We start from the raw sequence: 16,000 nt of genomic DNA, 5'->3' as shown, positions 1-16,000 counted from the left end.
TGACAGATCGATGTAACTGTGACAGTTGGCAGTCTTTTTTGATACCCACTTAATTAAAATACACTTCACTGTGCTGCTTTACTTGTACATGCTATTATAATAACTACTAAAATAACAGTCCCAAATTTTTAACACATTCTTTCCATATAGGCTTAATCACAATTTGAACCACTGATTTACAAAACACCCTGAAAAACGCACATTACTTTGTATACCTTTCTGAATGAATAAATGTTGAGGATTATTGTCTCTTATCGTCACTTTACGAACTACTTTCAATCTAAGAAAATACATGTTTCACTCAACAATTTTAAATACGTATTTTGTTTTTTCGCAATTTTTTCGATGTATTTCAAGAATTTCATTGACAGCTGAACCGTCTGCCAAGAGTGCCGCGGTCAACTTAGCTCCTTAGCTCCTTTGAGGCGCCGCGCCGTCGTGGCGGGCTTGCGTCATACGATGTTAAGCAACGTTGCCGTAGTTTCAACAATTTCAAATTCAAGACACTCGAAGCAATCAAATTCTTATTAAATTTTAAAAATAAAACAGAAAAACATGAAAGGAAACAAACAAAACACAAATGAATAGATTATTGATAAGGTCATAAAAAAGAAATTTCTAAAATGTTTATCGTAATTCAGAATTCAATATATCGAAAACAGCCCGAAGAATATTCCTAATTTTTTGAGTAGATTTTTGCCTATGAATTTATAAATGAAGAATTTTTACTATGTAGAATGTGGATAACATAGGAGGTTGCAACACTGCAAGGTTTAGATACACCGTAGAGAAATCTCAGGTGAATAAACAAGTGGCACTAAAAAGTTTTTTCAAATTTTCCGGAAAATGTTGAGATGAACCGCCTATTTAAAAATAGACATATTTATTTAAATTCAAAACATTCATTTTTAAGACACTCTGTATACATAAACAAAATTATTGATTTTTAAAAATATTATTCACAAACTAGGGAGAGGAAAATCAGGCGACGAACAGAGGTGATGTTTGTTAGATAATAGCTTCTAGACTACCATTCGAGACGCATTGATATTATTTTGGTTCTTGAGTTTTGTGACAAAGAATGTTATTAAAGGTAAAGTAAATGTTTTCTCATTATTTATCTAATGTTAACTAAATCATATTATTTTGTTTTCTTGTTGTAATTCTGTTCTGAAGCATTTCTTTATTTATTTGATCTGACAAAGACAATATATAACATGTGTATGCATTTAATGGAATCTATTTATGCTGTAAATAATTTCAGTTTAAAAGTAATCTAAATAAAATCGTTTACTGTTCCTTCGTGTCGATGTTTGTGGTTTGTGAGAATAAGAGCCTTGTTGAGTGGACTAACAATTTTCGACCTGATATATGTTGGAATTTTCAGATCTCAGCACTTTTGTCTTATTAAAGTTTATGTTCAGTCCTACCTTTGTAGCTGATAGGTGTAATTCATTAAACATTTTATCCAGTTCTGTGATGTTGCTACCTATTAGAATTATATCATCTGCAAATCTGAGGTGGTCTAGTCTGATACCATCTACGTTAATGCCCTTGGTGTACCATTCCAGTAGTGATGATGCTTTGGAACAGGATCTGTTATTTTCGAAACAAGTTTGTTTTGGAACTGGCTTGGAACAGGTTCACGTGCCATCCTCTAACAGTCCCAGTTTCAAGTGTTCCAGCTGTTTCAAAACACTGCGATACAAATTAGCATAGAAAAATAAATATAAAGAGGAATGTAACTGGAATTTTTCATGTGGTTTGAGGCTTGGAACAGTTTGGGACTTGGAACAGTTTGAGACGTGAAACAGTTTAGGACTTGGAACAGTTTGTTCCAAGTCCAGGTTTCAAAGAAACAGGAAGAACCGAAACAGAATGACGGTATTAATTTAAGTTTTGAAACAGTTTGGAACCGGAACAGGTTTCTTGGAACAGGAATCTTTAGCAACTGGAACAGGTTGTACCTCTTATTAAAAAATCGCTGTTCCGGCCATGACTACATTCCAATTCTTTAATCTCTTCTAGAGCTAAAGTAAACAGTTTAAGTGGCATGTAGAATGTAGAATGTTTAGGATGGGGGTGAATCACTGCGACCTTACAGATCTATTGTGCGTTCCCCTTTCTTGAGTTATAACGAGTTATAACTCATCATAGAGTTTCAGGGCTTTAACAAAAGCCAGTATCTGAGACGGATCCACAGAGGCCAGCTCTCCATCCTCTACATCAGCCTTACCAAAGTTCATGGCACGAATAGTCGTCGTCTCGGCGCACTCAGTGATAAGGTATTCTGGTGTTTCCCCACAGAATCTGCATTCGCCGTTGTTTCTCAGCTTCAGCCTACTGAAGGATCTTTTTAGAGTGTCTTAGACCGTTGGAGGACACCCATTCTTGGAACAGATATCTTTTGCAACTGGAACAGGTTGTACCTGTTATTAAAAAATCGCTGTTCTGGCCATGACTACATTCCAGTTTTTTGAATCTCTTCTAGAGCTAAAGTAAACAGTTTAGGTGACATAATATCTCCCTGTTTCACACCCCTCTCTAATACTATTCTGTTGTTTGTAGTTGTTGCATCTAATCTAACGTGCATTGTTGCTTCCTGGTAAATATTTTAAATGATTTGAGTATATCTTAAGTCTATTCTTGCATTTTGTAGAGCTGCTAATATTGACCATATTTTAACGGTGTCGAAAGCCTTTTGAAATGGGGAAGGGTTGAAATGATTCGTTATCAATGCCTAGAAAGCGGAGCTAGGCGGAGCGGATGATAGGCAACAGAGTGTAAATAATTGTTAACTCGCTTATACAAAAAAATATAAACAGCAATTTTTCATTATCATGTGGGGAATTGTCAAGACTCATTTCTTTTCTTCTGTAACTCAATCCGAGTCATGCCATTCAATGGAAGTGTCAATCAATAATTCGATTCGCACTTAATGCTAATAAAATTGCTATAAAATCCTGTAAATCCGTTTATTACTCTTACGACCATCTCTATTACGCTTTACCGCATAATAAAGACGTCTATTATGACGATTTTTATTACTGTATCATTAAGATTAATCTCCTGGTGTAAACCAACCTTTGCAGATATAAATTTTATAGCGGGTAGAACAATAATAAAATTAATTTTATCTGCTTTTTGATTTTTTTGTAGTTCATAAAGAAAGTGTTAATAAGTATAGTATATTTCTCTAATATTTATTAGTGGACATACATCTTCATTTACAGTTGATCTTGTGAAAAATATCAAGTTAGAAGATAATGTGTACATTAGGTACTAACTTTGATGTTGACTGGTATGGTAAACTTAAGTAACACCAATTTTATAGTAGACTGGCCCTTTTCTCTGAATTTTGACATTACTCAAAATTTCCTAGATAATGATATGGTATGGTAATGATGAGCTGCCTCCCTCACTGTGGCAGCTCTATGACTCTGTTTCCTATGAAGGTGCAATTTGCCAGCGCATTAGTTTTGATTGCAGGCCGTCTGACTTTTCGTCATGCTGCAATCATGGTGGGTTCATACAGCCAAATAAAATAAAATAAGAATAAAATAAAATAAAATAAGAAAGTTGGTTATATGGGATACCGTACATGCGTTCATACAGCCAAATAAAATAACAAATAAAATAAGAAGTCTTTATCTTTTAACTTCTTGTTTTATTTTATGTGAAAACGGCTTGGCGCACGCTTAATTCTAACCTACAAATATTTTCAGTTTGGATTTAATTTATTTTATAATTTCACATAAGTAAAATGTATAATATAGTAGGCAACGAATAAATAAATATACTATAAATAGTAAAATTACTATAAACAATCTAAAAGTTAACTTTTATCCAGCTTCATCGTACTGCGCATGAGCAAATATATATTTCTTATTTTATTTTATTTGACTGTATGAACGCACACAAATAAGAATTCCTTATTTCTTATTTTATTTTATTCTTATTTTATTTTATTTGGCTGTATGAACCCACCTTCAGTCTTCCTAGATAATGTCATACTTTTAACCTAACCTAACCTAACCTAACCACGGCATATAAATCACACGGCAGGCCGACTCGCTTAGGCGGGAACGCTACGCGCATATCCTTGCGCACGCCGCCATTATGGATGCCAGCATCAGAAATTAACCAGTGTCGTAGTCAGTTGTAGTTTTTGTCATCGACAACAAACACTTATGGCAGCTTTGAGTCAGTAGCGAGCGGGTTAATTTATTTCGTTCTTTTCTTGAGTGATATATTTTGTTTTTTTATTTTTGTTTATTGTGTGATATATTTGGTTTTTGTAGTTTTATTTTTGTTTTTCTGGACATTTTTAGTATAACAGTGGTTTGGTAGTGTATTATATTATATCACTTATTAATAAAATATCGTCCATACCAATATTTTTAAGTTTAATAATTGCGTCAAATACAATTTCCTTCAAATGTATACTTGGGCATGTAGTGTAAAAAATAAGCTAGGGATTGCTTCCAATTGGTAAATATACTACTTACCACAACATTAGACACCCGAGCTGGTTTAAACTCTCTGCTCCCCTTCTCCTGGTCCTTAAAACCTACAATATTATCACGACCACTATTATAAAATAAATTGCACTTGGTATTCATATCATCAATACATCCAACACAATATCAATTAAGTTCATCCGGTTCATCGAAACTTTCAACTTTTCTTTTTAGAGTCTCAAATACACTAAGATTTTCTAAGCCAGGTTTGATATCGATGTCATATATCATTTTCTTAGTGTCTCTGGGTCTCTGAACGTGGTAGACAAAATAGATTTGTCAAGAGCATCTTGTATATTTTTGGTACGGAAAAGTATATCGCCAAACATTTATATTTAAATTCATCAGTTACTTTTCTTCCTTCAGCTGATTTGTTAATTTGTGCAACTTGAATATTAACAAAATTTGCTATGTCCATTGATGGACATAATTTGTACGTAGCCTCTTTATATTGTTCAATAGATATTTTATTGGGTATTTCTATAATTCTTGTTTTGTAACTGCTGGCATGCTTTTAAATTTTAAATTGTATATTCTCTACAGTTAAATGTTTAATTGATTTTTTCATTTTTACTTTTGGAGGAGTATGCGCGGTTAACGATTCATTTGTTTAGACAAAAGTATTGTGTAAATAAAATTCAGTTTCAGTCAATTACAGTATTTTTTTTGAATACGACCCTATCTATCAATAGTTATTTTAGTTCTGGGAAATTTTTTGATACGTTTTAATCCGGCCCTGACTCGGCAGCCATAATGGCGTTTTCAAGGTCAAATTTTATAGAAATTTTAAACAATGGGATCTAGGGAGAGTTAGCCTGCCGTGTGATTTATATGCCGTGACCTAACCTTAACGAGGCCGTTCCTTAAAAAATATATATTTTCAGTAGCGAAAAACCTAGCCGTTTTCAAGAATATTTTGTATATTTAAAAACAGTTTCTACCATAGGCTGCAGTATTGCTGTATTACTAATTATTAAAAGATAAATAAAAAACATTGTCAATACGAAAGAGGAGAGCTGCCATGCCAACATTGTTTTAAAATTTACACTTCTTCTGTAAATTTACTATTTTTTAATCTATTTAGCGGCAATGCTGCTAGTGGATCCACCATTTTATTTTACAAAAATACTTTCAGAATCTTCTTCTTCTTTACGTGCCGTCTCTTTCGTGGAGGTTGGCGATCACATTGGCAAAATCTTCACGATTCTCGGCTTTCCTTATGAGTTCTTCAAAAGTTAGGTGACTCCAGTTTGTGATGTTTTTCAACCAAGATAGTTTCTTCCTGCCGAGACCTCTCTTTCCTTCAATCTTACCCTTAACTATCAATTGTAAGACGTGGTATTTTTCATTTCTCAATATATGCCCTAAGTATGATGTTTTCCTTATTTTTATTATATTGAGCAATTCTCTTTCTCTGCCTATTCTGTTGTAGACTTCGGTATTTGTGATATGGGCTATCCATGGAATTTTAAGCATTCTTCGAGATATCCATGTTTCGAACGATTCGAGGCGATTCATCTCTTGAACTTTTAGTATCCATGTTTCTGCTCCGTATAATAGGATTGACCAAATATAACACTTAACGAGCCTAGTTCTCAACTCAAGGTCCAATCTGGGGTGCTGGAAGACGTTCTTCATTTTTAAAAATGCATTTCTCGCTTGTTCTATTCTGGTTTTTTATTTCCACGTCGTTATTCAAGGTCTTAACTATCCAGGACCCAAAATATTTGAACTTGTAGACTGGTTCTAAGGTATTGCCCTCTAATTTATCTCAGAATCTATAGACACAAAAATCCAATCGTTGCAGGATCAATTAAAGAGCTCCACTATATACTCACTTAACAGTCCCCAACTCAATCTAGCCCCGATGATGTCCAACGATTGCTTGCCCAACAAAACCTAACTAACAAACTTGTCTGAACAATCTAATTCCATGCTTCTAAGTATCTGCAAAATATTTCGAATTCTTAACAAACGAAGATGTTTTTCCTATTAATGGTTAGACAATTTGAAGGAAAAATCTACATAAACGCTAGTTGCTGAATCTCTTGAACCATTAGTGAAGTGGCAAACCATATTTCTCAGTTTTTGATAGTATATAAAAAAGTGGTAGCTTACTACAACGTGATATTAGTGATGTTCTGATATTTTCAGTGATTGGATTTAGAAAAGCGTCCGGGAAACCTGACCGCAAAACAATTTAACTTAGTAAAATATTTTACCTGTTACAGTTGAATTAATTTCTCAATTACAATTACTTTGTTGACTATTTTAGTTTCTACGATGTTACAGCTCTATTTAACCGACGCATGTTCGAAAGTACCCATTTTTATACTTTGGCGCTCAAAATCTTCGTTTTTGTTGCACTCCTGGAAAGTGAATGTTGTTTTGGTTTATATTTTCTTGATTCTGGGGCTATTATTTGCATCCTATAAAAGTTCATATATAAATTTTTATTTTTTTTGCGACGTCCGGATTTTGACCGGATTTCTGATGTCGGGATCAGTGATGAAATTTTGAAATTTATTTAATGTTTGGTAGATTTCCTTTTAGAATATTATTTCCCTGTTTGGAATATTAAAAAGGAAGCGTTTCAAAAGTAAATAAATAGTTTTAAACATACAAATTTCTGTATTGGTGACTTTTGTTAAAGGCTGAGTCTTCCAACAATTTTAATAATTGAATTTAGTGATATAATTAAGCCATCTTCAATTTTCTGTTCGGATGTTTCGGCCTGAATTACGACTTCAAACGATTGACATTCGTAAGGATTTCCAGTTATAATAGTGTTGCCACAGTAGATTTATATTTTTCATATATCTTCGAGCATCATCATTTTTATTGATAAATTTTTACTAATGTATTTTATCAATTTTATTAACAACACAGTCGTGCAATAAATTTCAGTCGCACAATAGTGACCGATTATGATTTGTCTCCGGTACCATCTACCTGTCAGTGACACTTTGTCCATCCTCATCCCATCCGACGACAATAAACAAATTTCACGCAATATTCTCGAACGGTCACAATTTCCTCCGGACACAATAGTACCGTAATGGGACAGAAACTCAGTATTTTACACGTACATTTTATCACCCCACGGGCGTGGGAACCACCTCGGACATCCTTTGGATTCACCTCCCTCGACTTCCTCGACTCAGTTCCGATTTTTCGACCGAACAGGTGCTACTATTGACAGCGAAAACGGTAAAATATGTGTTTTTAATAGGTTATGTTTATAGAAAGACTCGTTTGTGATATAGGTACTGGAGTGTAATGGGTGGGATAGAAGCAGAAGCGATGACTAGAAAGTGGTAAGTTTTATACTTTACTAATTCAAGTTCAATATGTGGAATGTTTTAAATAGTTATACAAGGATAGCTACTTTACTCTTAAACGATTTTCGTATTTTTGGCCTACTCTGTAGTTTGTTTGACTTGCAGTCATTAGGAGTAGCTCGATAAGAAGTGATGGGATAACTCGAGCGAAAATTCGCTCGAGTACTCGATTATTGAAATAACCGACATCGCTCGATTATGAACGAGCGATCCAAGTGACGAGTTAGGAGCGACGAACGCAAGCAATCCTAGAATGATATAAATTGAAATCCGATTTTAATGTGACATACTCGATAAAAAGCCGAGCGAATTTTCTACATACCTACATTACAGGTAGCAAATTTATACGACGCCGTATATATATTTATCCGTTGCTTATCTGAGGGACAAAATTTTACCACCTACATCGCAATGCTTTGAAATAAAGTAAATCAAGCGATCAAGCAAATCGCTCGTCGCTTGCTACTTGCCATTCATTACCGAACGAATATGTGCCCTGCGCACGCAACTTACTGCTTGGCGCTTGGCGTTATCGAGTACTTACAACAAGCGACGGACGAAAAACCGTATTTTTAAATACGAATGATATTTCGCTCGAGTGATCGCTCGGTTATTGCAATCGCCTGAAACTCGAGTACTCGATTATTAAAATTAATCGGTTTTTCCCATCACTAATTATAAGTACCTATCGCTGATATGGTAATCGGACATGCACTAACTTTTGACAGTATTCCCATTTGGATATGACTTTTAATAAAAAAAATATCCAATATGTTGACCACACTGTATAATAATCAATTTAAAATCAACTTCTGTCCTAAAAATTGCTAATTTTAACGGTATTTCTCAAAAAGAATGCGCTGTACATACTATAAAATCCAAATTGCCTTTCCTAGCTTAAGGCTAATGGAATTAATTGTAGATATTCAAGGCTTGTAGCTAATAATAGTACTCTAAGGGTACAAACATAGTGGGGCATCTCGGTGCGATGCTCGTCGCGCACGTTTAAGCACTGTTTTGAAACCGCGAGTAAGTGCGCGTTGGATGCATCGCGGCGAGCATCGCATCGAGATGCCTCACTATGTTGGTACCCTAAGGTCTGTCTTTTCGATCAGAAGAACAAATTCATATATCAGGTGCATGTGTATCAAGACCTCTAGTAATGATTACTTAAGGTCATTCTTCTTTCTCAGCCTGGTTCCATCGAGTGTTGGATATCTTCTAGGTTTTTCCATGGCCTCCTTTATCTTGGCCTCTTCTAGGTTTTTCCATGTTTCGCGATCTCTAGCCAATCTCATCCAATGTCTTCCTGTCACTGTTCTGACATCATCAACCCATCTCTTTTTTGATCGGTCTACTTTTTGGGGCCATTGGTCTGGTTTCTGTCTTGCCACATATCCGATTCATTGTCACTTCAGACTAGCCACTCTTTTAACAACATCTATTAATGTTGGTTTTTTCACGTATGTGGGTGTTCCGTAATTTTTCTCCTCGTGGTGACTCCTAACATGATTCTCTCCATGGCTCGTTTTTTTTTGTTCTGCTGTTTTTCGAGTAATTGCCATTGTTTCTAAGCCTTTTTCTTTAGGTTTTTGACACCTTTTTGTCTTTGAAAATATCGTTCATATTTCCAAATACCACATGTCAAATGGATCCTGCGTTTGATCTCCGTATTTTGGTTCTCTTTACCAAGCTTCATTTTATGACCTAAATATATACATATAATGGTCTACGTTTTCAATAACAACTTTGTCTACGGTAATGTTATAGCCGGGTCTACTATCTTGCATGGTCTTCTTCAAGTTCATTTTCTGGGATTGGTCATTTAGCTCCTTTAGCATGGTCTTCAGTTCTTGAATATCGGTGCTCAGCAAGACAATATCGTCTGCGAACCTAAGAAGGCTAAGGTGCCCCCCTCGTTGGTTAGACCTTTATTTTCCCATTCTAATATCTTAAAGACATTTTCCAGTGACTTGCCGAGTGGTATTTTTAAGGTTTTGTAAGGCTGTGCAAGTTAAATTAAATAAAGGGGTTGGAAGATAAAAATTACCACATTCAAAGAAAAAAATATTATTGTTATGAATAAAATGAACCACCTTACTTTAACAACTGTTGTTGCTTGCAAGAGCTCACCCTTTATTGTATTGGTATGTTGTTCTTTAAACAATTATAAAGTGTGGACTAATCGAGTCTAAAACTATTATGTATATTATGCTTACATATAAGACATTCACCACATAAGGCTTACACAGTTCACAATACTGAAAATGTCTACCTCTCCCTTTGGTGTTTGATGTTTTCGTTCTTTGTTAAGACACTTCTTATTGTAGTTCCAGACTTTCCAGAAAACAGTTTTAATATTATACTGGTGGATATTAGCCTGATTCTTTCTGATATTATTTAGTTTACCATAAAATGTTTGCTCGATAACATAATATGACTGAGAATTTAAATACTGTAGCTGACTGAGAATTTAAATACTGTTCTTATATTTTGCTTGGAAATCTTTTCTAATGAAAACCAATGCAGGAATCCTTGAGGCAAAATTCATGGATTAATGGATTTTTACGATTAAGCAATTGGAATTCATGCTAAAAAATGCAAAGTTGGATATTTAGTTTCAGTATCTACCTGATAACGCGCGTTACAAATCCGATGCGTTATAAAACTATACGAAATGTCGTAATTGTATAAATTAAAAAGCATGTAATTGTAAAATAAAATAAAATTCTTATCAACAAAATAAAAAATACTTGTTTTGAGTTTATTACTTTTGAATTTAAACGAGTCACAAACTCGAAGGCCAAAGTCTGAAACGTTGTCTTGTATTCCTCCAAATTACACTATTTGTATATGTTATATTTATTTTTTAAGTAAAATGCATATTATACTACCATTAGATATTTAATCTTTGATACATCAAAAGATATATCAGTAGGTATAAAATATCGAATCCATTTTCATCGTAAACCTATATAGAATCACCAGAATCTTTCTCGATGGATTACTACTGTAGATATATTTCCGACAATTTCCATATATCGATTTCCCCAGCACGCAGTAGCATATTAAATTTCAGTCAGTACGCAAGCAGGAAGCCCTAATAATCCGCCAAAGCCGTCAAGGGCGAGATTTGCTGCAACAATTTCTGTCTCCTTTGAACGCCGAATGGCGCAAAAGCATACATACATATAAGGCTTATCACTTTCTTTGTTTCTCAAAAATAATTACCGATATTTTGAAGACTATTAACTACAGGAACTGTGTAAATAATAGTTTCAAATTAAGCATGTACAGGATGAATCAATAATAGAAAACGAGAAGCTGTATTTCCAGAGTCTTTATTAATAGCACTCAAAGAAAAATGTTTGTAAATAAATCGGTCAAGACATTGCAAATCACTATTGTACCAGTGCTCTTGACATTAGGAACACTTCGTTATACCGTATGATCGAAAAAAAGCGCGTCCAGTAGGCTTAGAAATCACAATCGATGACATTCTCCACATAATTTTACATATAAAATGACAGCGATCTTCATTTAATAGCCATCGCTGACGCCTTTTTTTTCGGTCATACGGTATTTAAAATATGTGGGATATATGGCTTTTTGTAACCAAGTAATCAAGTTGATTATTTCAGATCAAATTTTTAAGTTTTTGCAACCCTAATTCTCACTTTAAATCATTCTTCTTCTTTATGTACCGTCTCCATATCGGAGGTTGGCTATCATCATTGCTATTTTGACCTTGGAAACTGCGGCCCTAAATAGGTCAGATGACGTGACATTAAACTATTTTCGCAGGTGTCTGAGCTAGGATATTCTTCTCCTTCCAACTGATCTTTTTCCTACAATTTTTCCCTGGATTATGATTTGCAAAATCTCATACGTTGAACCTCTCATGATACAGCCGAGATATTGCAATTTGTTTGCTTTCACTTCCTTGAGGATCTCTACGCCCTTCCTTCTTCTCAGAACCTCCACGTTGGTTACATGTTCTGTCCATGGTATTCTCAACATCCTACGGTATGCCCACATCTCGAAGGCCTCCAGTTTCCGCACGCAAAGCTCGTTGGGGGTCCAAGCTTCCATACCATACAAAAGTAAATCATTATTTACTTTCAAATTTAAATCATTATTTACTTTCAAACATAAATTCCTTTATTATTTGTCACCCCTCAAATGCAATTGTCTCAGTTATCGTCAAGTTCATGTCTGAGTAACCATCACATTTAAATTAGACACTATGTTTAAACGCCGTTTTACAATTATAAGTATAGTAATTTAACTTATTTGCAAGAAAAGTTGCAGCATCTTTACTTGCCTCAATTAAGTTGCAGTTCACTTTACAGTACGCATACGCATCTTTTACTAAAATATTTTTGTTTCATACGCAATGTCCAACTTAACAGAAATTAAACGATCAGCTGTATCGCGTTATTTGTCAATTGCGCGTATTTGGCTTGTTTTCGATTGTTTGTACTTAGTACTGATTGTTTGGGTTTTTATAATGACAATTAAAGACTTAACGTATCTTATTAAATTAAACTAAAAATATAAATGCGACGTTATGTTAAGCAATGGGTAATCTGAAAATGACTAGGAAAATAACCAAAAGTTGCAAGCCATCAGTTGAAAATTATAGGAGTCCGGATCTATCATCTGCAAGGGCAAGTAAAGTTGCAGCAAATTATTAGAATTCCAGAATGCGCATATGTTGTATGAAAAGTTACTGCAACTTTTCTTGCATGCAAGTAAAATTGCGAATTGAAAAACAGTCTTAGTTCAACATGACATTAATAAATTTTGCAGAAGTATCACTGACGGTTATCAAGTGTGAACTAAACTAAATCCTAAAACTACTGAGCTTATATACTAGAGCTGCACCCATCTAATTCACGGGTGAATGCTCGGCTGTAGTATATAAGTTTAGTAGTTTCAGGATTTAGTTCAGTTCACACTTGATAACGGTCAATGATACTTCTGATCGAAACGTTGTGTAAGCAAAATAAATAAAGACAATGGAAGTCCGGAATTCTTTTAATTTTAATACTGAATCATTGTCATCACATTCAATGTAGCACCTGTATGTTTAACTTTAACACCTTCTTTTACACCATCATGTCTTCTTGGCTATTTCCTTCACTTCCCTTGCATTGTTCGATTCTCTTTTATTTCTCGTCAATGTTTGTTAAAGCTTTTTGTTGTAGATTCTCTGTCTCTTCTTGGTCTTTTGTTCATTTTCTTGTTGTGTCGTGGCTTTTATTTCCTCTTTCTTACGGTAATAGTTTTGACACTGAACTGATGTAGCAAATAGACAAAAAGTGATGCGAAGTATGATTAACTTCCGCATTTATGGCAACATAAAATTCATATTTGTACGTGCTGCGAACTTATTTGCACCATAGTGAATGCCAAAATGTATTTTTTATAGCCTACTTACAGAAATGTTTGGTTAGATATTACTCCTCTGGATTCTGATCAAATTAAAAGGTATAATAAAAACTAATTTACTACCATAGCGGGGCCTGATTTTTAAAGAAAGTGAAACAAAAAATGTATAGAAATGATGTTACCTCTATATTCTATATATGGCATCACGCAAGCCAATATTTTTACAACAATATTTAAAGTTTCATAAAAAACTATTAATTTACTCAAAATATTGAAATAAATATATTAGTACTAGATAAATATTTGAATAATGAACAGGTTACTATCAGTTATTTTTGCTTTTACCACGAGAATCGGGTGCTATTGATTAAAAATCACGGAAAAATTGTTTCATCCAAATGGCTGAAAATTGGTAACTTTTTTCAACAATTTTAATGTAATTAAAAAAAAAACATTTCAAGTTTTTCGAAATTTGACCAGAAAACGTGGAGTTTATCTGTGCCACTGCATATATTTCATAACAAGGACATGAAAATTACTATTCTAGACAATGAGACATGATAAGCTGCAACATTGCAATACATTCTTAATAAATGCCAATTTCAAATAACGATTCTCGTTATAAACCGTTTTGAATATTTCAGTGTCACTATCTATGAACTCCAGGTCGCACACCGTTTTTATCATTCTGCAAGTCACGGGGCCAAGTGGGGCGTCCCTAAGCCCCCAGTCGCCCGATCCCAGAATGGATCTCTAATCCTGCCCAGCACGCTACTGGTCTCGCCGGGAATAATCCCACGAAAGTTATTTTTTATACTACCTATTCAATCTGTGCGTCCGATGCTGCATTGTTTTTTTGAAAGCTTTGGATTCTATTTAAACATTTACCATTAACAATAAACTAATAACTATCCCTTTATTGTAATATATCCAAGGGATTCTTGTCTTCTTTTAATTAAATTTATACTAAAATTGTTAATCACTAATGGAATTTTAAATAATAAAAATCGATATTACAATAATTTCTTGTCTCTTCATTCAACGTTGAAGTATAGGCTTGGTGCATTCTCCGCCGGTGCTGCCACTATCGAAGAATCTCGTTAACAACTAGTACTTACAAATACACGGGTTTAAATAGCCAGAATACGAAAAATTTATTATTTAATTATTCTAAAAGTGTTAGGAAGTATAATTTGCAAAAATTCTAAAAATGATAATTGATATCTTCAGAAGGTCTAACTTGTAATATAATTTATTATTCCAGTTAAAAAAAACTGTATCCTCTCATAGTATACGTCTATTTAATTTTTTGATTATGTAACGAGCACTTTGTTTACTCACTTGTTTCGTCGAACTGCTTGAATCCATTTTTGCATTTGATCAAATTGGTATGGGAAACTATGAAACGTTGCTTCGGGAGAGTTGAATATCCGGGAAAATTGCGAGTTATTAAATTTTATTGCACCCAACAACGCCCTAATTACGCTCTAAATGGGATATATGAGATTTCGTACAAAAATGTCCAATACAAAAAACCGCACGTTTGCACTAATGTAAAATATCAACTTTGCCTATTCAGCTTCTTATCATAAATTTTGGCGAATTTTCTACTATGAACTTTTTTGCCCGCTTCTATCATAATTGATATAAACCATTTTAGAGATTTGTTGGCCACCCACTTTGAGTGCTGTGAATATTTTTCATTGTTTTTTTTTTTATTTTTAATTGTTTTTACCGCAGAAGAGTTCTAGACTTACGAATAGCACTGTTTAGCTATTTCAACTGTCTTTTGTCACCCTTGTGATACTCGGGTCCTGGTGCTTAGAGTAACGTAACATTGACCTTCACTCAATATATTTAGAGTAGTGATGAGGGAGACTACACTTGGACTTGCATAAAAAGCAAAATTAAGACCAATACTACTAGCATCTGATCTACAAGACCAAGACCGACAAGTGCAAGACTCCCGCAAGACCAAGACCCAAGTATGCAACACTCTTGCGGTCTTGCATTTTTTTCGTTTATGTGATAAAATTACTTTGTTGAAAATTAATGAGTTAATTTATTACAAATAATGTTTCACGACTATTGCATAATATTTTAAAGAAACAAATATTCTAATAACTTCTTTCTTTAAAGTTTTATTTACCATAAATTACTAAAAATAATCTTTATTTAAAGATCTTCCATGTAGAAAATGCCTCTAGTAAGAATGTATTAAAAATGCAAGAGTTTAAATGCTAAAGTCTTGCAGCAAGACTCCAAAGCTGGATCAAAAACTGAGCCCTGCAAGACCAAGACCATCACTACTTATTAACTGCAAGGCCAAGAGGAGTCTTGGTTTGGTTAGGTTTAACGATGTTGTTTTAAACAATGTTTAAGTAAACATTTTTCAGCTTAAAGTATCACAACACTATTTATTTAAACTAAAAACTCGTAGCACAAAACTTAAGTGTCACAACGAATGACAATGTCAGGAAATAAATAAATAAATGTGGCAACTTGACATTTTTCACAGCAGAGTAACCACCTAAATTCCCAGCCAGAAATTTAAATTCCAGTTAGTCAACTCGGCGCCGAATATGTCCATGGTTAGCAACAATGAGTTTTGAAATCGTACCCTCGATTACGCAACTAAACGTTTAATTGGTATCAATTATAGTTTAGAATTGCTCTCAGTGTAACCAAGTATGAATTTAGAGCTGCTTTGCTATTTGTGAAAGTAGCAACTGGAAGGTGTGCTCT

At 34.1% G+C, this 16,000-nt stretch overlaps 1 protein-coding gene across 1 annotated transcript in view; it reads left to right on the top strand.

Moving 5' to 3' along the window:
- Window positions 1–1,719, top strand: part of LOC115885720 — an 82,614-nt gene extending 80,895 nt beyond the window's left edge. Inside the window, exon 2 of the mRNA XM_030904708.1 lies at window positions 1,388–1,719. Coding sequence (XP_030760568.1) covers window positions 1,388–1,719 — 332 coding nt within the window. The remainder of the gene's footprint in view (window positions 1–1,387) is intronic.
- Window positions 1,720–16,000: the final 14,281 nt, after the last annotated feature.

This window comes from Sitophilus oryzae, unplaced genomic scaffold (genome assembly GCF_002938485.1).
Source record: "Sitophilus oryzae breed Bouriz unplaced genomic scaffold, Soryzae_2.0 scaffold_41_pilon_pilon, whole genome shotgun sequence".
Classification (NCBI taxonomy): domain Eukaryota; kingdom Metazoa; phylum Arthropoda; class Insecta; order Coleoptera; family Curculionidae; genus Sitophilus; species Sitophilus oryzae.
The sequence above is the reverse complement of the archived record's forward strand: the minus strand, read 5'-3'. Positions and strand labels throughout refer to the sequence as shown.